At 38.9% G+C, this 23198-nt stretch overlaps 1 protein-coding gene across 1 annotated transcript in view; it reads left to right on the forward strand.

The window, feature by feature from the left end:
• Positions 1 to 23198, forward strand: part of met (MET proto-oncogene, receptor tyrosine kinase) — a 43379-nt gene that overhangs the window by 11674 nt on the left and 8507 nt on the right. Inside the window, exons 3-15 of the mRNA XM_081355703.1 lie at positions 5494 to 5685; positions 9018 to 9152; positions 9401 to 9580; positions 10420 to 10580; positions 11055 to 11157; positions 11582 to 11718; positions 12257 to 12421; positions 12524 to 12623; positions 16791 to 17009; positions 18508 to 18657; positions 19689 to 19845; positions 20496 to 20636; positions 21070 to 21306. Coding sequence (XP_081211829.1) covers positions 5494 to 5685; positions 9018 to 9152; positions 9401 to 9580; positions 10420 to 10580; positions 11055 to 11157; positions 11582 to 11718; positions 12257 to 12421; positions 12524 to 12623; positions 16791 to 17009; positions 18508 to 18657; positions 19689 to 19845; positions 20496 to 20636; positions 21070 to 21306 — 2077 coding nt within the window. The remainder of the gene's footprint in view (positions 1 to 5493; positions 5686 to 9017; positions 9153 to 9400; positions 9581 to 10419; positions 10581 to 11054; positions 11158 to 11581; positions 11719 to 12256; positions 12422 to 12523; positions 12624 to 16790; positions 17010 to 18507; positions 18658 to 19688; positions 19846 to 20495; positions 20637 to 21069; positions 21307 to 23198) is intronic.

A 23198-nucleotide genomic window follows, 5' to 3' on the forward strand; every position in this document is an offset into this window, starting at 1 on the left:
TTATGTCTGTTTATCTAATTGAATGGATGAGCATGGTTCATAAGCACGTCCATAATATGTTTCACTGTATGTCAATAGCATGATGGATTTCTCTCGCTTATGTTTAGCTTGTCGCTATTTTTGCTAGTGTAAAATGTGTAGCGTTGGCCCAATATGTGTTTTATGGCTCATTAGCTGCAAAGAAATGATGAAAAATAATCATTTCATCCTGTTGTTTTAACAAATCTCTTTCGTTAATCTCGATTTCAGTTTGATTAATGATTAAATATTTTGTCTCACTAGTTTGGTCCAGGCGTATTAACCATGGTGCTCTTTGAGCGAATCGTCTTGTAGCATGCAGCAACAAGTTCAAAATCTCTACATGAGCAGGGATTTAACCATGAGCAGTTGAATAAACGGATTCATTTTTTAGCAAACATACGAGCGGTTGTGTTTTGTTTCCCAGTTGGAAACCTGAGTGAGGAACAAAGTCCCCTGCTGACAGATCACTTGACTGCTGGATTGGGAGAGCAAGTCGAGAGGTAAAGAGTGAGAGAAGTGAAAATTGAGTAACAAGACAAGATAAGGCCTAAAAGATGAACGTGAGGCAAAGAAACATGAGAAGAAAACTGAAAACAAGAAAGAATGATTAGGAGTCAACAGCATCTTTCCCAGACAGCAGCTGTTAAAAAGCAAGGTGTGACTTTGACAGTCTTCAGTAGACTAGGGCTGAAAAAAATGACATTTGAGAGATTATTTTTCTGTGAAATATATTGTGATATGAAAAAAAACCATTAAACTTTTTTATCGTAATATTGCATAATGAGATAATCAATTAAATTCAATATATGCACTGTCGGTTTCAGAGTGAAGCGCGGCACTGTTGATTTACACGCATGCTGCTCATGACAAGTTAATGATCTAAGATGCTCTGAGATAACAATATATCATGAGCTTGCATGTAAATGAGCAATCTTCAATCTGAAACTGACAGCGCATATATTTATTTAATGAAATCGCAGCCTTCACGATTTGATCATCGCGATCATCACGATTATCGCGATATCAGCTTTATTTCTATACATTTTGGAGCTCTACAATAGGCTCTTCAAGTATTCTTCGAGACATCCACAGGTATTTACACACCAGCAGCCAGGCACCAGGACTGTTTGGTGACTGCCAGCCTCTAATCCCACATTATTGTCAGCTTCTCTAATTCTCCCCAGACTACTGACCTTCATGACCTAGTAATCCAAGAAAGGCGCATAAACACAAGAATCGGGTTGCTTTGCGACGTGCCGTATAAATGCAAAGGTGGTGCACACCACAATCATACACACATGCATATAAACATATACAACATTACTGAGAATTCTGTGAGGTCAAAAGTCACATTATTTTCGTCAAGAAGCAGCTGAAGGGTGGCAGTGTGGAGCAATGTCGTTCCAGAAATCTTCACGTACGCTGTACGTGATCGCAACTGCACCGGGGCCCGGAGGTTAACAGAAAGTTTTGGAAGGTGACATTTGGCCGTACAGATCTCCTTTCACTCATATCAAGCTTTTTGGAGGTGACGCCAAAGGCCACAAAGCTATAAAGCACCAAAGGTGGGGCACGGTAACCCTATCACCGCAGCATTGTGCCGCACACAATGAAAGCTGCTTAATGTGTCAAAGAGGGATATTTTTGTGTGATTATTTTTCGGCATTCTTTGAAATAATACTCAGAATGCTTGTATATGAAGTAATATTCCTGGTTCAATATGAGTTAACTTCCATTTACAGCACGTTGACAATTTATTTCGATTTTTCCCTCTTTAAAAAAAAGAAATGCAAAAAGCTTACAATGGAAGTTAATGGGGCTATTGTGTAATTATTAAAATAGCCACATGATGTAAACAATTTGCAAAGTAACATTATTTTAGTGTGAAAAAATTGCTTGCTAACCATCTCTGTAATTTTACAACTTCGTTGCAATGCAATGTGATAAATCCTGAAATTACTAAAATGTTCATTTAAACAAAGTTTTAATGGGAGAATTCATAAAAATGGAAAGCTTCACATTGCTTTTAAGTCCTCCAAAAATTGGCTCCATTTACTCCTTATTGTAAGTGCCTTACCATGACACCTATTTTTGCAGTTTTTAAAGAAAACTATGGGCAAGTTACAATATTTTTTTGTTCTTATCCTTATGGAGTGCTGCAGGAATGAGTCCTAAAACCATGAAATGGAGCCATTTTTGTACTCATGTTCCATTGTCCCGAAGTCAGTGTGGTTTTTAAATGGGCTTTTGGATAAATGAGTTATTAATCAGTTATTATACCCTAGTCATGACTTTTTTAGCAGTTGCAAAATGGGACTACAGTGGTTAAACGTCATCTCACCAAACAGGAAAACTAATTTGCTCACTAGTCTGATTTTACAGCCTTGTTGTGTTTATAATCACACTACTTCAAACTATTCTAACTCAAACTTAAAAGTAAAGATTGAATGAGATGGTGACGTTAAAGTCATGCAGATGTAGTGTAACTTTAGCTTTTTACTTGATGTGAATATATTGATGAACAGAAAGTGTGAGAATCATGAACTGTTGTTGATCACAGAGCTTATTTTATGTAGTGATGATCTAAAAGCCAATGGAAATCCTTTTGGCTTTTTGTAGAATCAACCAATCTTTTGGGTTGGACTACAAAAATATGCCATCCCTGCAGCACTCTATAAGCATTATGCCACAGATGCAGTTGATTAAGTTTAACTTGTATTAAACCCCGAATATTCCCTTTAATAAGTGAAGTGAGAAATGATGAGAGCAAATCTTCGGAAACCCTGCAAGACACCCGGTTGGTGGAGGAGCCTCGGGATCAGAGCAACCAAAGCTTGTCAAAACACTGCCCAGGTTTTTCAATTTCTACCCTTGATCCTTGCAGTACCGTGAGCGAAGCGGTGGAATGTCTTCCTTTTCAAAAACAAAGCAAAACGTAAGGTTTATTTGCTATGAAAACAACCCCGCAAACCTTCTTTTTTTCTCTCCCTCTAAAACAAGCGTTGACTCTCAGGGGTGTGCTCAGCTGGTGATAGGTCAGGCTTCATAGAGCCCCCCGAATCAATGCCAAACCATGGTGCTTACTTACGAATGCTTACGCAAGTCCTATTGAAATACGTGTCAGCTCGGCCGTTATGATGGATCGCGGTGGGCTTATATAACCCTGCAAAGCAAACTTGCACTTCAAAGGCATCTTGTGCACAGTTTGATGATTTCCCTGGTTGCTTCATGCTGCATGTGTCTTACTTTCTCTTGTTCTGTCGCTCCCTCAATAGAGGTCCAGAGAAGTCCCCTGCCTTGAGGGGATGGGATAAGCTGGCCTGTAATCCCCCCTCATCTTTGCTGGCTTTTACACCTGTATACCGATTCTGTGCCTCTGAGCCAGCCCACGCTGCCCTGTAATGAGAGCAGGGCCCAGCGCTCCTTCGGCCTGATTTATTGTCTACCTGTATTGTTCTCTGCATCTTCAAAGCAGCCCTTTGAGACATGCCCTCAAAATCAAGCTGCAACCGCAGTATCCCACTGACTCATGCGTCTTACTCACATCGCCAGAGAAAGAGTGAGAACTTTTCTGGCACAGTATGGAGTGTCCTTTTTATGCCTGTCTGATTTTTCATGGGTTTGTTTTTAGTGTTTTTGTCAGGGTGCCTTCACCATACAGTGTAACTTGAGAAGAGTTTGAGTGAGCACAGTGTTAATCATTAACCGCCTGTTCTCTGTGCTCCAACAGGCATTTTAGTCATGGCCTATAGTGCCAGGGTCTGGTTTCATTAATTATTAATGACTTCTTTACTTTCATACCAGGGTCTGTGACCCTTTGAGCTTGACCAATGTGTAGCCCTCAGGTGCCCCGTTCCTTTTCAGGTTTCTCTAGGTAAACTCTAACTTGGATAAACTCATTATATTTCTCACCCTCATGTCATTCCAAATCTGCAGAACATAGAAGATGCTTTTGAATATTGGTAACCAAACAGTTTTGGTGACCGTTGACTTTCATTGTGTGGACATTTCTCAGAAAATCTTCTTTTATGTTTCACAGAATAAATAGAGTCATACTGGTTAGGAACAACATTAGGGTGAGTAAATAATGACAGAATGTTCATTTTTGGTTGAACTATGCCCTTAATTATCCCTTAAAATTCACTGTTTACTCGTGCAAATGGTGTTCCAAACCTGAAGTCATGCTTTCTTCAAACACAAAAGGTTAATCTTTATAGTATTATTAAAATCAATGTGTTTTGGGATTGATAAAAAAATCACCATAAATTAATCATGAAGGTTGTTCATATTGGTCTTGTTCACTATATTCCAAATCCTCCTTTGAGAGAAACTGAAATTAAGTCATTATTCTTGAAAATCACAGAAATCTGATCTTTTTGGCACGTTCATGAGAGCTCATGAGAGAAGTCCAATCCATAAATGAATCATTAATTATCTTCTTAATGAATCAGTTGATCCAGTTTTCAAAGATAGTCTGAATGATTCGTTCAAAAGTTTGTGGTCAGTGTAAGATATATTTTTAATACACTTTTATTCAGCAAGGATACATTAAGTTGAACAAAAGTGGCAGTAAAGATATTTAGAAAAGATTTCTGTTTAAGTAAATGCTCTTTTGAACTTTATATTCATCAGAGAATCTTGGAAAAATGTATCACAGTTTCCACAAAAATACGTTTTCTTAAAGGGGACATATCAGGGAAAACAGGATTCACAACACAACACAGGACATTCACAACACAAAGCTTCTTCCCTCTGTGCCTATTTGGTTTCATCAACTTGGCCAGCCCTGATGAATGACACGGTGAACTATGCCAATCATAACAGAGAGATAATACCGTACATGATATACAAAACGGTCTTAAAGGTACAGTTTGCAGAAATGGATTGTTAATTCTGAGGGTTATGTAAAACCTTATTATAACGGTTGGACTTCAAGGGGGAGAAAATGCTACAGAAGTGTTATGAATATGGCCTCTTTAATATCTTGGGGACCATACAGCCTCTCTGAAACTTCCAAAACTCCACAGGTTGTAGAGATCGCAGCCAAACAAAGCTGGCCTCAATCAGAACTCTAACAGAGCAACAGCAAGCCCAACGTTCCTCGCAGTTTCCCATGAATTCCTGCCATCTGTGAGCACAGCCGTCAGAATGCGGCAAGGATGATCCAAGCACCATGGGAGAAAACACGCAACTGCATTGGCCAGGATGAAACAGTAGATGCCGAGCTTAGATAGAGCTTTACTGTGTGGGGCCGAAGTCACTTTTTTCTACAAGCATCTAGCTCACAAATTGCTTTTGGCATGGTGAACGTGAGGCCAGTCCTTTGTAAAAAAAATTAAAAAAATGGCAGTGCTGCAAAATTCATCCACACATTATTATGTGCCACCAATATGGTATTGAGAGCTTCTGTTTTTTTGCCAGGTAGAACACCACTTGTTTAAATTGTCCATGTGTTTCTCTTTTTGTTACCAGAGTTTTGTGGGAGATTCCTTCAGCTGTGGGAAACATGAAAGAGGCTACCGGCTGGAAGTTACAAGCACCAACCCACGTCGGGACTACTTCCATGGACGGTTCCGGAACAGTCTTCTCACCTCCATAGCCGTGGTGCCCATCCAAAACCACACTGTGGTCAGCCTAGGCACAGCTGAGGGACGAGTCATCCAGGTGAGACATGTTAGCTTTTGCTTTTTTCCACAATGTATTTTGAAAGCCATGTAGTTCCATGTACAGTAGTTTGCCGATTATGTAAATGTACTCTTTCTCCATGTTGAGGCAAAACATGTCATTTTGTACCATCTGGTTGACTTTTAACAGCTTCAGGACTTTTGTTAGAACTACAGATCGAACTTTCGCATTTTTGTATCCCTTCCTGCCCACGGACAGTCAGATCAACAGAAAAAGTGTATTGTGGGTGTTGAAGTTTTTGGCAAAAGGGAATGCCACAGCCCTTTTTGTGTGTTTTCTCTAGTCATGTAGCAAAGATTTCAAAAACATTTTGCATTTCTACTGCATGGACAGCCAAGTTTTATTAAAAGCCCATCTTGTCAGGGCTCAAGTCCCCTTTTAAACTGTTAAAGCTAAACTTTTACATAATGTTTGGATTTGAAAGTCAACGTTTAGATTGAATTTTTGAGTGATAGTGCTGGAATAGGTTTGGCTGACCTCATTCTGGAAAAAAGAAACGGTAACGTGTTTGCAGAATCTAAATTTAAAACTGGATATTTTTTGTCAAAGTCCTGTTGTTGCCAGCACTATTGTGTATGCAAATAGTCAGGATGTAAGTACGTGACTAGTGAAAACAGCTCTGAATGAAGGAAAATGCAGGTGCCAGTGGCAGGTTGGGAAATATGGTCTTTTTTTCCTGTTTGCTTTTGAGTCACCTTTGACCTCTGTGCAGCACTGTACCAGCTCTCCAATCTAAAAAGCACACAAAGTGAAACTTTCGCCTATCAATGTTTTCTCAATATGTTCATTGTGCAGGAGTGGCACCGACCCAAATATTGAATCTGTCCTGCATGAGCTGCAGAAATCAGACGATTTGCTCACGGAAGTGTTAGATAGAAACTTCTGGTATTTTGTAAATGCCTCAAGAAAATGTTTGAGAAATGAGTAGCGAGAGAAAGGGTGACAGCTGCACGGAAGCGTGGCGGAGGAACCGAATGGTACGTTAATAGTAAGCACTGGACTTCGATGACACGTCCTCGCATGGCATTTTCTTGGAACGGCTGCAGCTGTCGTCCCCTCTCTCTCTCTCTTCCTTTTTTTTTAATTTTTCCTCTCAACTTTTTCTCGCCTCTTTTGTCTGGATGTTGAGGCCTGGTAAGGGGTGAGTGCTGGTCCAGCTGTCTCATTTGAAAGAGAGAGAGAGTTTTTGCAAAGACAAAGAGAGTGGGTGAGTGTTTAAGAGGCCTTGACAATGAGAATGCAAAAAAAGATTTTGAGAGACTGATGAAGTTAAATAAAATATGGAATGCAAGTGAGTAGTGGGTAATTGTGTGAATGAAAGTTTCAAGAGCCCCACAAGCTTTATAAAAGGTTGGGAAGAGGGGGGCTGCAGGGCAGAAACAGTCCCAGTGGTCCTTATTCTGTATGAGGAAGTGCTCCCACTCTGCCACACTCTCGGTGAGAAAAACTCAACACCTTGCCTTGTGTTTGTGAGCAGGACTTCCCTTACATACACAATGAGCTGTAATTCACACGGTTATTAGGGCTTCGTGGTGTGTATTTTTCCCCAGAGTGTGTAACATTCCTCCTTCAATAACGGGTCCATTTGTAGCCATTTTCTGCCATGCCCGGGCTTAATTAAGGCTGGCGTAGCTTGGTCGCTTCTGGGACTCAAAATCCTTTTATGGCTTATTGCTATTGGAAACTTTCTGGGCCATGTGAAACTCGCCAAGTTTTAGCTCTGGGTTCTAGTTTTGAAAACCAGAATGTAGCATATTGCATTTGCACAGCACCAACAAACAGAATAATTTTTAAATATTTACATTTTAAAATAAATATAATTTACTTAAGTTATTAAATATATATTAACTATATTATAAAATATTATATTTTTAATCATTTGTCAACTTTATATTGATTTTTTTTTTTTTTACATTAAATATAGTATGTTATATATATATATATGTATGTACATAGAGCTTGCATGAGCTACATAGTGAAAACATTTTGTCTGGTAACACAAACATGTGGTAGCACCTAAATTAACTGCTTTTATTCATGGAATAAAGCAATATTGTGATTGAATTGCCCTGACTACATCGCATTGCTCTAGTGAAAGATCATGCATTAATAGCTCCTTTAGGTAACAACTGCACATTTTTATTTTTTACAGTCCAATCTGATATGTTAAGGTTAGGCTTTTTAAACAGACCACAAAAGGAGTCACATTAGTGCACTATAGTAAGTGAGATAGAGATATGTCATGCACACCATCCTAAAATCACTAAAACCACAGTAATGACATACTCTCCACCACCAGATGCCCCATGCTCGAAGCCCAGGGCTATTAATGATGTGATCCACTGATCGCTAATGGAGCACAAGCACTATTCAGACGTAGACTGTCTTGGAGGCCTGTAATTGCAATGTAACCATGATAAATGTTAGTCCAGGTGTGTGGATGGAGCCACTGTTCTGACACCTCCCAACATGCCAGATAGACAGAGGTCTTTACGTCTGCACTTGCCTACAGGCCTAAGCTTTTGTCTGTTCCCACTCCTTGCCATCAACCACAGTCATCGCAGTTCAATCTGTCATCTTTTGCCCTGAAAGGCAGAGACACCGGTTATTACAGTATCCATAGCAAAGCAGAGGCTGTTCCTTCACAAAGACTGCCTCTAGATTGCGTCCTCCTTTGATTCTTCCTTTTTCCCAAGGAAAGTTCCAGACATGATCTGTAATTTAAAGATTTATAACCTGGTAGGAAAAAATAACAGGGTTTTGCACCAGCTCCAACTCACGCAGAATTTCAGTTTTTCAGGAATAAGATATTGTATAATCTCAGAGTTTGAAAGTGGTACCAACATTATGTAGGTGAATCTCACAATATGTCTTGTCTGTCAAAAATCATAAAACGATTGTATTTTGTATTTTATTATTAAAATATGATTTTATTTTATTTATTATTTTATTGTTTTATTGCATTTTTAAGGTCATACTGCAAAATATCTTAATGGTCCTTAAATAGGCCTCATTTCTGTGAAAAACAACAACAACATAATACATTTTTTTAGACCGATTTCAAGATGTGACCTTCTATTGACGTGTTCCCGAATGTGTCAACTATAAATAACCTTCACCAGAACCACATTGTTTAAATCATGCAATAGCAGCATTTAATCATCAATGTGGAATGCAGCCGTATTCCAGTAAAGGATAACCATGCTGTTGAGGTCTTTTTGTAAACATAAACATTCTCTATTAAGGTCCTGCGCTTACCGTTTAGGCTTTTGATGTAAAAGGTCATCCATTTTTGTTGGCATCCTCTACAGGTGGTGGTTTCCCGCTTTGGCAAAACCGAGCCGCATGTAGACTTCCGCTTGGACACGCTCCCCGTGTCCTCAGAGATGGCCCTGCTGTCTCCACAGCGTCACGACGGCTCCTTATTGTTGGTAACAGGAAACAAGGTGAACGACACAGCCATTCTTAAAATGTGTTAGGGAAATGGGTCATATATTTTCAGAATAATCACTAGTGAATAGATAGCAAACACACTGGTGATTTTAGACTAACTGATATAGTAAACAGGGTATGACTGCAACAGTAAGTAAAGTCTCCTCTGAAAAATGTTGTCAAAACGTTGCTTTGGATAAAACCACCTTCTAAATGAATAAATGTAATTTAAGTGTGATATTGTTTGTGTGCACCCTCTCAGGTCTCCAAGGTTCCTCTGATAGGCCCTGGATGTGAGCAACTGTGGACTTGTAGCTCTTGTCTCATGGCCCCATCCTTCATGGGCTGCGGATGGTGCAAGACCACCGATCGCTGCATGAGGGCTCCTCAGTGCTCCCCCTCCCATTGGATCCAGGACTCCTGCCCTCTCCTCATCACCACGGTAACCACCCTGCCTGCTCATAAACAACATTACCATGGTTTTAAAGCAGCTAATAGTATGTAGCTAATAGAATGAGTGCTTTCTAAGTACAGAGAGCACATATGAAACTCTGACCTTCATTGATATTTTCAGGGATAAGCACTGATGCATGGATTTCAAGGACCTCTGGTCTTCTTTTAAAGACGTAAATTGATTCTAAATATCAGAAGGAATTTGTTTGCCCTTCTGTGCCTCCTCTAAATCCATGCATTGCTGCAGAGCAGCATGAACTATATTTGTATTTGCGTAAGAGCCTTTGCTTATGATAAGTGGTGATCTGAACACTTAATTATTAACTCTGAGCCAAAATTAGGCCTTCTCGTCCATGTGTTCAAAGCGACACCATCTGCTTATCAATAAATAACTAACATCTCAGAACCAGGACTTCAGAAACCACATAGAAAACAAAACTGTTTTACATACATATTATGAATAAAATAAAAAAATAAAATGTAATTAAATTAAATTAAATTAAATTACCATTGAAAAAACTTACACACTTCACCTTTAAGGTTCTTAATCTCAGCTGGTGGCTCAACCTAAAGGGCAGTTTTAACACAAGAGACTAAAGCACAAACAAAGACAGGAAAGTTGTTTTGTTCTCAGTTTTTGTCTCCATCACCATTTACTGGAAGACCCCCTGCCTTCAGAGTGTCCCTATAACCAAAACAAATTATTGTCAGTGGTTACCAACCTCATGAGCAGAGAAAATGCTTGGCATAAAGACACACAGCAGGAGGGTAGACACTGAAAGAAAAACACTGTCACAATTTTACCTCACAGCTTCTTTCTTTTCCTAGATTTCTCCTTCCTCTGCTCCACTCGGAGGCCACACCAACGTGACAATCTGTGGCAAAAACTTTGGTTTTAATAAGAAAGATCGTTTTGATACCAAGCTGATCAATGTGATTGTTGCTGGAACAAAGTGTAAATTGGAGAGGAAAGACAGTAGCAATAATCGGTAAGTTGATAAATAATTTATTTGAGAGGCTTATTTAAAATTAGTTAGTTGTAAATAAATAAACATTGCACTTGAATGTAAGCAAATCCTCTTGCACTCTGTGTAAATACAACTTCAGAAACATGCAAGGTCACATTCTCAACATAGTGCTCGTGTTGCAACCCTGCAGAACATTAAATTGGTCTGCAAAAGTGCTCTATTGTGCATCTTGGCCTTCCATGTCAAACTATAGTACCATTAAGACACTAAACTCATGAGGTTTTGTGCCCCCGGACATACCACCCTACAGCCGTCCTATTGTGAGAGGAAAGGAGAAATTCCCTCGGAGAATAGCTCCTGTGTAGTTTCTGCCGAGTAGTAGAGTTATCATTAAATTAGTGTGGACTAATAGCCTGCTTACTCCACCAGTTTACAACCACGTCTTGTTCGCTGTTTTTAGCGGGAGATGTTTATGTCTTTGTGTTGTTATGTCAGGTTGGTCTGCGGACTAGATCATGTGAACGCATCCAGCATTGACTCTGTGGTCAGGGTGCGCAGTGGCAAGGAACAGGCCCAGAAAGATGGTTTCTCATTTGTGGTAAGAATACTCACAAATCACAGTATAAGTACTTAAGCACACTTTCGAGTAATGTGTTTTTGACTTATTTTCCAGTATTGCAGTTTTCATAGTGCACAAGGACCCAAGGATGTTAATCTATTCTTTTTTTTCCCCCACTTATTTGGAGTTGAGTTAAGGTTACATGGTGTCCTAACCAGCGCCAAATACATTTTCTGTCTACACTGTAAGCGTCAAAAAATATAAACCAATTAGTATGCTTGTACAGATATGTGGATTTTGGAGCAGGATTTTGGACCAATGAGATCTAAACTACGTTGGGGCCTCCCTAGCATGATGCAACAAAAATAAAAACCGATACTAATATCATCAATGTTATTTCTGTCAAAGACCCTTAATGTGTGAATTAGTTTTACTTTACTAACACAATGTTTTATCTGTCTAGAACCCAGTTATCACAGAGATCTTCCCTGAGTTTGGGCCCAAGTCTGGCGGAACAATGCTCACTATCACTGGTTCATTCCTGGACAGTGGAAATTTTCAACTGGTCACAATGGGAAACGCTACCTGTGTGCTGCAGAGGTTTGCATGTCTACAAATCTACTAAGAGTCAGAGAGTGTTTAAGCATCATTCACATCTACTCTGGTTTCTTCATTTGGAAACACTTCAAAATTGAAGTGTTTAATCAATTAATCGTGATTAATCGTGATTAATCAGATCTAACAAAAGTTTGTTTACATAATATATGTGTATATTGTTAAATTATCATATATATAGTATATACACATACATACATATATACTGTATAAATATAAATAAATAAATATATATACATATATATATATATATATATATATATATATATATATAGTATATATATATATACACATACGTGACATGATATACATACATTTAATAATATAACACTTTTAAAATTATGTAAACTTTTATGTTAGTTGTGATTAATCGCAACTAATCGATTTTATAGTCCTAGTATTTAAAAAAAAACTTTTTGTCATGATGTTGGTCTTTTGGTTCACTTAAAAGATTTGTTCAGGAGCAAAACACCACTATTATGCATACGTGTCTGTTTAAAACATTGTTTTTGTCTTTCTGCAGCATTTCAGCCACAATGTTGACTTGTCGGACACCACCTCAGCCATCACCATCCCAACACAAGGTACAGCTGCACATTGATGGAGTGATTCGTGAAGCTCCTGTCAGCTACACCTACAACGAGAACCCACACATCTCCAGCATCCAGCCCAAGCATTCCTTTATCAGGTCAGTCCTGCAGCTAACATTTAGCGACTTAACATGTGCAACTGGAAGAGTGCATAAATATGCATTTAACAGCAAGGTTTTTGTGTGCGTGTGTGTCCACAGTGGAGGAAGCACAGTGACAGTGCATGGTTTCTACCTCCACTCAGCTCTCCAACCTCAGATGGTTCTCACTGCCGCCACAGAGGGCAAACTTTTCCAAGTGGTGAGTGTTCTGTACACGGCCCACACAGAGTGCCGAGACATCAAATACCTTTCCTCCCATGTCACATGCATGTTAGTATCATTAACCCCACTGAATAGTGAAGCAGATCTGCTGATCTGAGAAATGAAGGAAGCAATGTTTCAGAACTGCACTTGGAAAAAGCACTCACAATGTTCTTTATATGATTATCACTTCTAGCTCCTAATTAAATGAAATAAAAATTATTATTAAAAATAATATATATATATTTTTTTATGTAATGTGTCTGATTTTCTTTTCTATTCAAGTTTCTTCAACCATTTGAAAACACTTTCACATCTCATTTCCTGAGAGCTGTTAACCTGATCTGCTCCTCTCTCAATGGGACCAGACAAATACTAATTTACACACAGTTTCCGCTTATCTGATTTCTGTGGGGGTGGAGTGTGGTCGTGCAGTGGAACAGTGCATGTGAACAAAGCTATCTAATCTTAAGCATACAAGTATTAGTTATAGTCCAAGACAGGACTCGTACTGACACACATCTTCATTCTAATTGTATCTCTTCATTTCCATTCACATTCAAAATTTCCCACCTCAAAACATCAAGGTACTTACGGTAATTATCTCACTCGTTTATCTCAAATCAAAGATACTGTACTTAAAGCCATTTAAAAAAAACACGTGATGGGTTTTCAATGATTTTAAGCTCACTTGAAAGAGGAATATTTCTGCCTTTTCTTAAGGCATCTAGAACACAAAATGAGCAGAGACGGCATGAAATGCAGGCTATCCTTCCAAATGATTTAAGATGGCTCTGCAGCTGTCAGCCTGTAAATTCTTCTCTATAAACAGTGGGGGTTGAGACAATATTCTTTCCCTAATTTGTAAAGCACAAGAGGTTTATTGTTTTTTTCCCCTCACTTTTATTGGGGAGCATTGTGGTCGAACACTTCCTGTCTTCTGTCAGCTTTTTTCTGAATCACACTGACTACGACTGTGTAACCCGAGTTGAGCTGTCATCTGTTACGCTGAGGTTCGATCAACGATGGCCGAAACAGAAAAGTGGTCAGTAGCTCAGGTTTCTTGTGGGCTGCATTCACAATCTAGCTGCTGACAGGCCTAAAATGAAAGAAAAGCGGACAGTGATCTCGATTTCGTTCGGGACACTGCGAATCCCTCCATCAGTTGCATTTTAGTTCCTCTTGCAATCATACATGGAAAAGCTCTGCGGGCCAAATGAAGGAGCGAAAAGACCCAAGGCAAATTGTGGTGGCTCAGGAGAAATGGAAGAAATCTCAAGAGCGTTCTTGAATATCTACTTCTGAGATCTCTGCTTAATCCAGGGATCAGCCAATCTCGCCTTTCCCACCAACATAAAAAGCATTTTTCACAGGCTGCAGCTTGTCGCTGGCGATTGGCACTGCCCACGATCAGGAGCAAACCTGAGAGGGTTTTATTTGTTTAGGGGGTATGGCATCTTATTCTTCTTGTTACTAACCAAGGGTCATGTTCAAGTTTTGCTTTGTCTTGGACTCTCCTATAGGAAGTGAGGGGTGTTAACAGGACTCTAACATGCTCCAGACACCACAGAGGGGTTTCAAGCAAGAACAACACCTGTTTTTGGGATTCAAAGGGGGTCATTTTCATGCCGGATCCCTCTCTATACATACCAAAATCTGGCTTTCTCATCTCAGAATGGTCTTGCTGACACCTTACTCCACTTTGCCTCATGATATCCGAAATTCCTTCCTTAGCTTTACCCCCTTTAAAACAGGGTTCCTGTGGATCTTGAAGTCTTGAAATGTCTTCAATTCAGTTTGATCAAATTTAAGGCCATAAAAATATCTTAAATCCTAATTATCATTTTAAGATGTCTTAAATTTGGTTTTGAAAACAGGAATCACAGTGTGAATATTAAACTTCAAATATCTTTGATTGAATTAAATAAATGTGAGTGCTGTTCAAAGTCAAAAGGTGGCACTGTTTATGCTAAGTGATTGCTTATAATCTACTGTTGATGAATTTCGACATGTTTATGTTATGGTTTTTGAATTGTAATATGTGTAGATGGATTTATCTCCCTTCTCTTTTTGAATGAGCATCTGGAGGTAGTAAAGCATAGACATTTCAAAATTATAATCCATGTATTTCGGGATTGTTTATGTTAAAAGTTGCTAAAAGTCCTGCATTATGCATAAAATCTTTTTTTTTTGGTAATTATTGGTATTTTGATGACTCAAACTATATCTGGCTTTAGTCGTTGTAAACTCATGTGGCTTCTCTTTAGGTCACCCTGTTAAGGAAAGTAGATATAAGTATATAGATTTGACTAGTATTGGCACAATAATCTCTTTATTGCCTTGCATTAAACGCATAGAGTTTAATATTGGTCAACCTCTACTTCATATGTATTAGTACACATCAAAAACACATTGAAAGGAGCCATCAAAGATGGTTATATCAGTGGAAATACCTATAGTATATGATAACTTCCCATGAAAATACTGCAATAAAACATCACTTTAACTGACAACGGGTATATCTATTCCCCAAACACCAATTTGAAATGTTTTCAGTGTCTCCCATCATCCTTTGGCTGCTTTCTTTAGCAGCTGTTATTCAACCCCCTTAAGCCCTTTGAGATACTCGATCTATTATAAACAATTAAAGGTTGTGTTTGTCGAGCAGCACACCAAGCCAAACTACTTTACAAGTATTTGACTAGTCTCAGCAAATGAGTCTTCAGAACTCTTAATATGCAAAGAGTTGCTATTCAAATACACGTGTGTTAATTTTTTCATATACTTTTTCATAGCTCGCTCTCTTCAGTGATAATGGTTTTTGATTTCCATCGGAGATATTGCTCAACAAAGAGCATTAGCGAAGGAAAGATGTTGTCAGGAAATATATAGTGAGTATTTATAAAGTATACAAAGCCATATATAGTGAGGAATAGCAATCAGTTACTTTGTTAAGGTATCTTCATCCATTATCTTTAAATTTGTTTCTGAGTATATCTGATCTTTATGTGAACTCCCAAGTCAAGGACTTAATTGCCTTTTTGGCAATATAAAATATCAATGTCTTTTATGTGATTACAAATATTTACTGTGACCTAAACCGGTGTGGGCATTTGACTCTGAAACGACACTTATGTGAAGTGAGAATTTCTTTGTTTTTCGACTCTAGAGCTTTGTTAACCTGCCAAGTGTGCAGAGGGAGACACAGGTTTGCTGGATGGAAGTCTTGGAGCAAAGACGACTCGGATGCCTTATGTTCATAAATAATGGCATCGAACAATTTGAATGTGTCTCTTGCTCTAGGGTTATGCTTTATTATGAAGTTGAACGTTCTCATAAGGACAGCTAATTACATGCCGGTGACGTGCAAATAACAGGCATACTGTAAAATGGGCAGTTGTGGTGTTGTAATGTGGAATGAAAATGGTGTGTGGCAAGACCTGGCAGGGCTAGAGCCACAGCTGGCATGTGAAGCTTTTGAGTTGCAACTCATGCATAATTGCATTGAAACAGATCTTCAATCTCACAAAGGCTCCTTGTCCACTGCTCTTAAAGTTTGCGATGTATGGTATGCAAATGGATGTGTCTCACATCTGGTTTAAAAAAGTAATATACATTACTGTTCAAAGGTTTAGGGTCAGTAAGATTTTATTTTTTGAGAAGTGAATATTCAGCAAGGGAACATTAAATTGATCAGCGTATTAGAATGATTTCTGAAGGATCGTGACACTGAAGACTGGAGTAAAATAATCCAACACAGGAATGAATGACATTTTTAAATGCATTAAAACAGAAAAGAGTTATTTTAAATTATAGTATTTCAATGCTTTCACTGAAACACAGAACATGCAAGATATTAGCATCTGCCAAATGCGTAAATGTAATGTAAATAATGTTTGCTGTTTGAATGTTTTCTAGAAAGCCTCTGAAATCTGAACTTAAATATGCTCAGTCATGTAATCACCCCGACTCTTGAGAAAACTTGGCCCTTGGTTAAACACTAAAGACTTGTATGAAACTTATAAATAAAGATGCTTTACTCCAAAACAAACAAAAGATAAAACGAATTGGCCACACAAAAGAATGTAACATGCCTCAGCATTGACTTGGCACAACTATAACGACAGAGGCTAATATTTGTGTTTGTCTTTTTCTCTATGCCTAGACCTGCAGTCATGATGAGGATAAGCGAAATATCCATTGTATCACGCCCTCCCTGAAAGGCCTCGGTGTTCAGCCTCCAGTTGCCACAAAAATGACCTTTGTGTTAGACGGTTTCTCCACCGATCAGTACGACCTACTTTATGTGGAAGATCCCAAGTTTGAGAAGTTTCAGCCGCCCACCGTTACACCGCGAGGCAACAAGAGCATTCTGGAGATTAAGGTAAGAGCGATGCTCTGCAGGAAAGCAGTTTGATATTTGATCTCAGACGAACACACATACACAGACTGATTCACATTGCTCATTGAGTTGGAAGTAAACAATACTGAAACAAAACAGGAAGTTTAGTTCGTTTCCCATTGCGCACCTCCATCTTTCACATTGTTCTCGTTCCCTGAAGGTTACAGCCTCTGACACATTGATGGTGAGATCCTTTGCACTGGTGAGGTTAGGCTGGTGAAAAAACTCAGAATTTTTAACAATGAAATATAAGAGTAGACTTTTTTTTTTTAAAACCGCCACTCAATAGTCAAACGCAGCTGTTGTGAAGGGGAGGGGGGAGAGAGGTCGCGTGAGATCTACTTTTTCTTCCCATGCGAGACATCAGCATCAAATCCCTCGGTACCCCTCTTGGGACACAGATACGCGCACACACATAGAGACACACTAAACGTTGTGTACCGCTTAGGCTCATTTAAAGCCACTATATTCAATAATGGGCACAACAGCAGGCTCAGTTTAGCTTAATTGTCATTAAACTGCCCTATCACTCAGATCATGCACTTTATTCCCATGCAGTCTGTTTGTTTAGATTTTGCAGCTTGATACTTAAGGCCTTCTTTAGGGAAATAAAATTGCACTTGGCAGCACTGCTGACGCTCAAGGGGTTTATCAAAATGTCAGAGATTGCAAGTGTTACTGGTGCCAATGGAGATTTGCCTGGACGTTTGCTTTTTAAGTGCTAATTTTTTTTAAAGTAAAATTTTAATCTACCTTTGAATTATATAAAATCATACTATTTAATGAAAAAGAATGGCTTATACACACACTATTTATTTATATCTTTTTCATTTAAATAAAAGTATATATTTAAAAAAAAATAGGAAATAGATATAAATATTTTTTATTTATTGCAACATAAAAACGATATACAACCTTGTTTGGCAGGTATTACAGAACACGTATGCAAATATGATACTTTTCTTTTTCAAATTTATTAAAAGGCTATGGAACCTGTTTGTCTTGTAAGCATAGGGTCATATCATGTCATGTCCTGTATGATCTAGGTGAGAAGAAAGAAAAACAAATATATATAAATAAATGTGTGTGTTTGTGTGTGATAAATATTTTGATTTTTTTTTACATTTGTGATCATTTTCTTTTTGTGAATGGCCTAATCTCCTCTAGGGAGCTGGGTCTTACTTGTAAGTGTATGTGTGCCTGTTCGTATTGGATCTCAGGCTGGCCGGTGCTGTATGGTAACAGGTGCAATAGTGGAGTGTGTCCAATCTGTAAAGCCCAGGCTGTCATGTGAGGAATGTGATCGCTGTCTTTATTGCCTTCTGCTCTGCTCCATACAGCAGAGCTGGCTGAGTTTAAAGGGGTAGACGCTGCACAAACTATATGCCCCATATACACACTCAGTCATGGGGCAATTTAAAGTGAGGCAATTATTTTTATTTTTTTTATCATCTTACCTTTCTTTCATTTTCCCTTGCAGGTCCCCCCTGTGAATCAGGAGGCGGTGAAAAACGGCGAGGTGCTGAGAGTTTCGAACCGGACTTGTGAGAGCGTCACTTTGGTGGGCAACACGCTCGAATGCACCATACCCATGGAGCTCCAGACAGCTGCCAAAGAGCTGGAGGTGGAGGTACAAGACTCTTTCATTCTCTATTCCACTTCAGACCACTCCAGTCCAGACGGCCCCCATAAGAGCCACTCGTCAGCCAGCCAACTCTGCCCTGCTTGTTCCAGAAGTCTCTCAAAGTACCAAACATGAGCTATTTCTGATCTTAGAAGAGGCCTCTGGGTTGCCAAATGATTATAGTTTCCAGATTAACTCCAAAACCCATATCCCTCCTGGATATGAGGATTAATATCAATGAGTAATTTCCTCAAAGGTGCTCATTTTTATATATCAGGGTCCACCTGCCTTTCTTGTATTTCCTTTCTGGTCACCATTAGCTCAACAAGAACATTAAAAAAAAACGTTTCAGGCCCCGATTCTGGCCCCAGACAGTCTGATATGATTGGTGCAAAGATCAAGGAAGCGTTGGTCTCAGCATAAAGTGCTTATCTGTCAGGGAGAGACGGACAGCGTGCGTGTGACACGATGCTCTAATCTGACCCCATCACAATATAGCGCGGTAAAACTCATCTCAGCCCAAACTCAATAACACTGCACCACATAAGAGAGGCTCTATCTCTGATCCAATTTCCCCTCCTGCCTGCAGTGGATGTGTGTTTCATTTTGCCATGCTGCTTTATGAGCAGTGAAGCCCTTTCTCTGAGTGTAAACGCTCCCTGAGGATGTTTCTAGATGGATTGTTGTGATGTTGGAGGTTCAAATGTAAACACTTTGCGGCATATGAAATCTGAAGCAAATGTGTCGCAGATGTGATGGCATAGATGTTCCCTAGTTGTAGTTTTGCACATACTTGCTTGTCTTTGTGATAATATTTGCTTTTGGTCTAAAAAATTTGCTGATTAATCAGACAGATGCTTCTCTAAAAATATTTATATAATGTTATTTTGTATAATATGTTTATGTTATAGCTTAAAATCCTGCAAAAGTGATTATATAATATTTTTTTAAATAAATCAATATAATTACAAAATTAGGTGCTATGGTCACTAATATTTACTGAAAATAACATGAAGTAATTTGTGTATCCACTGTAGTGGAAGCAGGCCACATCATCCGTGATCCTAGGTCGTGTGGTCTTGGCCCAAGACCAGGACTACAGTATACTGATAACAGGAGGAGTGTGTGTGTCCGTCCTTCTACTGCTCCTGATCGGAGTCTTTGTTTGCATCAAGAGGAAGAAGCATATTGATGGTATGTGACTGTCTGTTTTCATTTATAAGCTTTAAGCTGTTTTTGAAGCCTCCTGTGGCTTTTCAAGTTAAATGTGCAACACTTTCCATGCAAATGTTCCACATCATTTGTATAGCTAAAGAGCAGATTTATATCGATATATGCAAATATCGACTTTTATATCCAGAATGGAAAACTTTATTATTCAAAACAGCTTTAGATGCAGCGGATAAGCCTGTCTTGCAAAAAAACAAAAACATTATTAATATGTATTTTCCGGACAAAAATATGTTTTAATATCATCTTATGCAGTTTTGTTTATCAAGTTATCTTGTTTTAAGGATGTTTAGATATTTTTACTGGACAACAAGGAAAATTACAGATTAAGAATTATTATTTTTTTGGCAGTAATTCGCTTTTCATTCAGAAGTCAGTTTAGCAACCACCTCTGATTCCAGCTGCTCTCATAACCAGAGATGTTGAACTTGCTGATGGTTATTTGAAATGAAATGAACTGAATTTGAATGCTATGAGACTGTGAGATAAAGAAAGAGAGGGGTTTCTGGGTTTGTTTGTGGGAGTTGACGCTGCTGAAGTCAATGGTGGAGCGATCTGTCCCTTTTTTCCTCTCCTTGGTCTCTCTCTCACCCTCTGTCTCTTTCTGGTTGTAGATTTAGCTAAGGCTATGGTTTGGTATGACGGCCGGGCTCACATTCCGCACTTGGACATGTTGGCAAACGCGAGGAGTGTCAGTCCGACTAATGAAATGGTCTCTCACGAGTCGGTGGACTATAGAACCACTTTGCTTGAGGGTATGTTCTCACGCTTTGCTGCCTCTCGCAAAACACACGCTGGTGGAGGTTTGCCTTATCTGCTGATCTCAGACCAGCTTTGCTTTTTTTCTCTTCACGGCTCTGGATAGTGAAGACTGGTCTTAAATCATCGGAGAAAGGCAACTTTTTTCCCAGTTCTCCAAACACATACGCTTTCTGACCTTACCCTCTGTTCTCTCCACTCTCTATCTGAAGATATTACATGCTTCTGTGCTTTGCCTCTGCCTCCTTTTTTGTCTGAAAAGACAAAAAAATCCCCTCTCATCTGTGTAGACGGGTTTAGAATTTCCTCAGCTCTTTGTAGTTGGTGTAATGACTCTGCCTCCCAGACTTTCCCTGCTTTGTTCAGGTGACCCCAGGCCTCTGCGAACAAGTCATTGACTTTTGACCTCTCGACCCCATTGCCTTGCAGACCAAAACTTGCCTCTGTCACAGACAGAGTCCTGCCGGCCTCATCTCTACGCACATGCCCATGTGGACCTGTCTCCAATGCTGGGGCAGATGGAAGGGGATCTGGCGTCTCCACTGTTGCCCTCTAATGCGCCCATAGATCTGGGCAGCCTCCACCCTGAGCTGCTGAAGGAAGTGCAGCATGTGGTCATCGCCCGGGAAGATCTGCTCTTGCATGTGAATGAGATCATCGGGAGAGGTGAGGGAACACAATCAGTGTTAAAATTATGGTCATTACTGCTTGTTGATATTCAAACATTTGGGGTTGGTACGATTTTTTTTAACGTTTTTAAAAGAAGTCTCTTCTGCTCATCAAAGCTGCATTTATTTGATAAAAATAAAAAAACTGTAATATTTTGAAATATTATTACAATTTAAAATAACTGTTTTCTATTTGAGTATATTTTAAAATGTAATTTATTCCTGGGATGCAAAGCTGAATTTTCAGCATCATTACTCCAGTCTTCAGTGTCACATGATCCTTTAGAAATCATTTTAATACGATGATTTGCTGCTCAAGAAACGTTTCTTATTATTATCAATGTTGAAAACAACTGTGCTACTTAATATTTTTGTGGAAACAATGATACTTTTTGTCAGGATTCTTTGATGAGTAGAAAGTTCAACTGAACAGCATTACACATTATAAATGTTTTACTGTCACTTTTGATAAATTAAATGCATCCTTGCTGTATTAATAATAAAAAAAAGAACCTTACCATCCCCCAAACTGTTGAACAGTAGTTTACTTTTACAAAATAAAGGTTTTTGGGTATCTTGGCAAGCACCCCATTACCATTGCTCATACTTAGGTTTGATATTTGTTATTAATTTATTAAAAAAATTATACATAAAATGGCTTGAACACACTTGAATACTATGATTAATTAAAAATAATTTGGATATTTTTAGGGGTATAAATTAACAAATGTGATACAGCTGTCCTGATATCTAAATGAAGAAAAGTCTCATTAAAAGTTTTCTTAAAACCAGGAAGTCAGTGAACCAGTTATGTAAAAATATTATTAATATTTGAAAAACTTTTGTCTGCCAAATAAAAGTCATGAGGTTTGCGACCAACCTTCAGAAAAAAATAGCATAAAACATGAAAAGAAATCATAGAGAGGACAGCTGTATTTGTGTCAAGGTCAGTAAGCCTCTTTTAAAAAATACAAGTTTTAAACTAGATATTTTTCCTTTTTCTTGGACAGTTTTATTTGTCATCAACCCAAAAATCTAGTTTCTTTGTACTGTTATTGTAACTTACAAGCACATTTGGCAACAAAGCTTTGCAAAAAAGGTGCATTACAAGAAATCCAATAGCTCAAATTGAGGGATTTAGCTGAGGGAATCAGTTTCAGACGTGGTTAAAGTTAACAGATTAAACTGTGACAATCAGCCCGGCAGGTTGGACATTTGAACGTTAAATTGCCCGTCCTCTTATTGTACTACAGAAGTGGGGGTATGAACGTGTGTATCATATTTACTATGGTGCTCAGCTCAGGTGAAAACCACTCTCCAGTCCTCCCCAAACCCCTGCACAATACTCCTAAAACCCATCACCCCTGTGGGAAAACCAAGTCCCTGTGGGTGTGTATGCCCATGTTTGTGCATGTGACACAAAGCGATTTATAGAGCGAGAGGAAGAGGCCATGCGTGCATGTGAGTATGTTGGGGTGCTCGGGGTGGCATGTGTGGTGATTTGTTCCCGTGTTAAATTCCAGGCTCATTGTTGGGCCGTCTCAGGGCTCCCTGTCGGTAATCTGACTCGGCTGCCATCTGGGAAGACGTGATAGCAGAGCTGGAGAGAGATTACAGCACTCCACGCTCTATTATTTCAACACAAACCCTCCGACTCTCTCTCGCCCTCTGTTCTCCATGCCCTCATTAGAGAGAATACCCTGCCCAGACACTTGTAATTGGTTAATCTTTCAGTTATACACCACGCTGCCCTCCAGACGTTCTGTTCAAGTTCATATTTCACAGCATTCTTACAGTCATTCTTTTATGCGTCTGTTTTGCAAAGTCTCACTATTACTATGGCTCATTATTAGGGTCAGAGATTTTAACAGCCTTAATTATAAAACTAAG

The sequence above is a fragment of the Scardinius erythrophthalmus genome (assembly GCF_964197995.2).
Source record: "Scardinius erythrophthalmus genome assembly, chromosome: 24".
Classification (NCBI taxonomy): Eukaryota; Metazoa; Chordata; class Actinopteri; order Cypriniformes; family Leuciscidae; genus Scardinius; species Scardinius erythrophthalmus.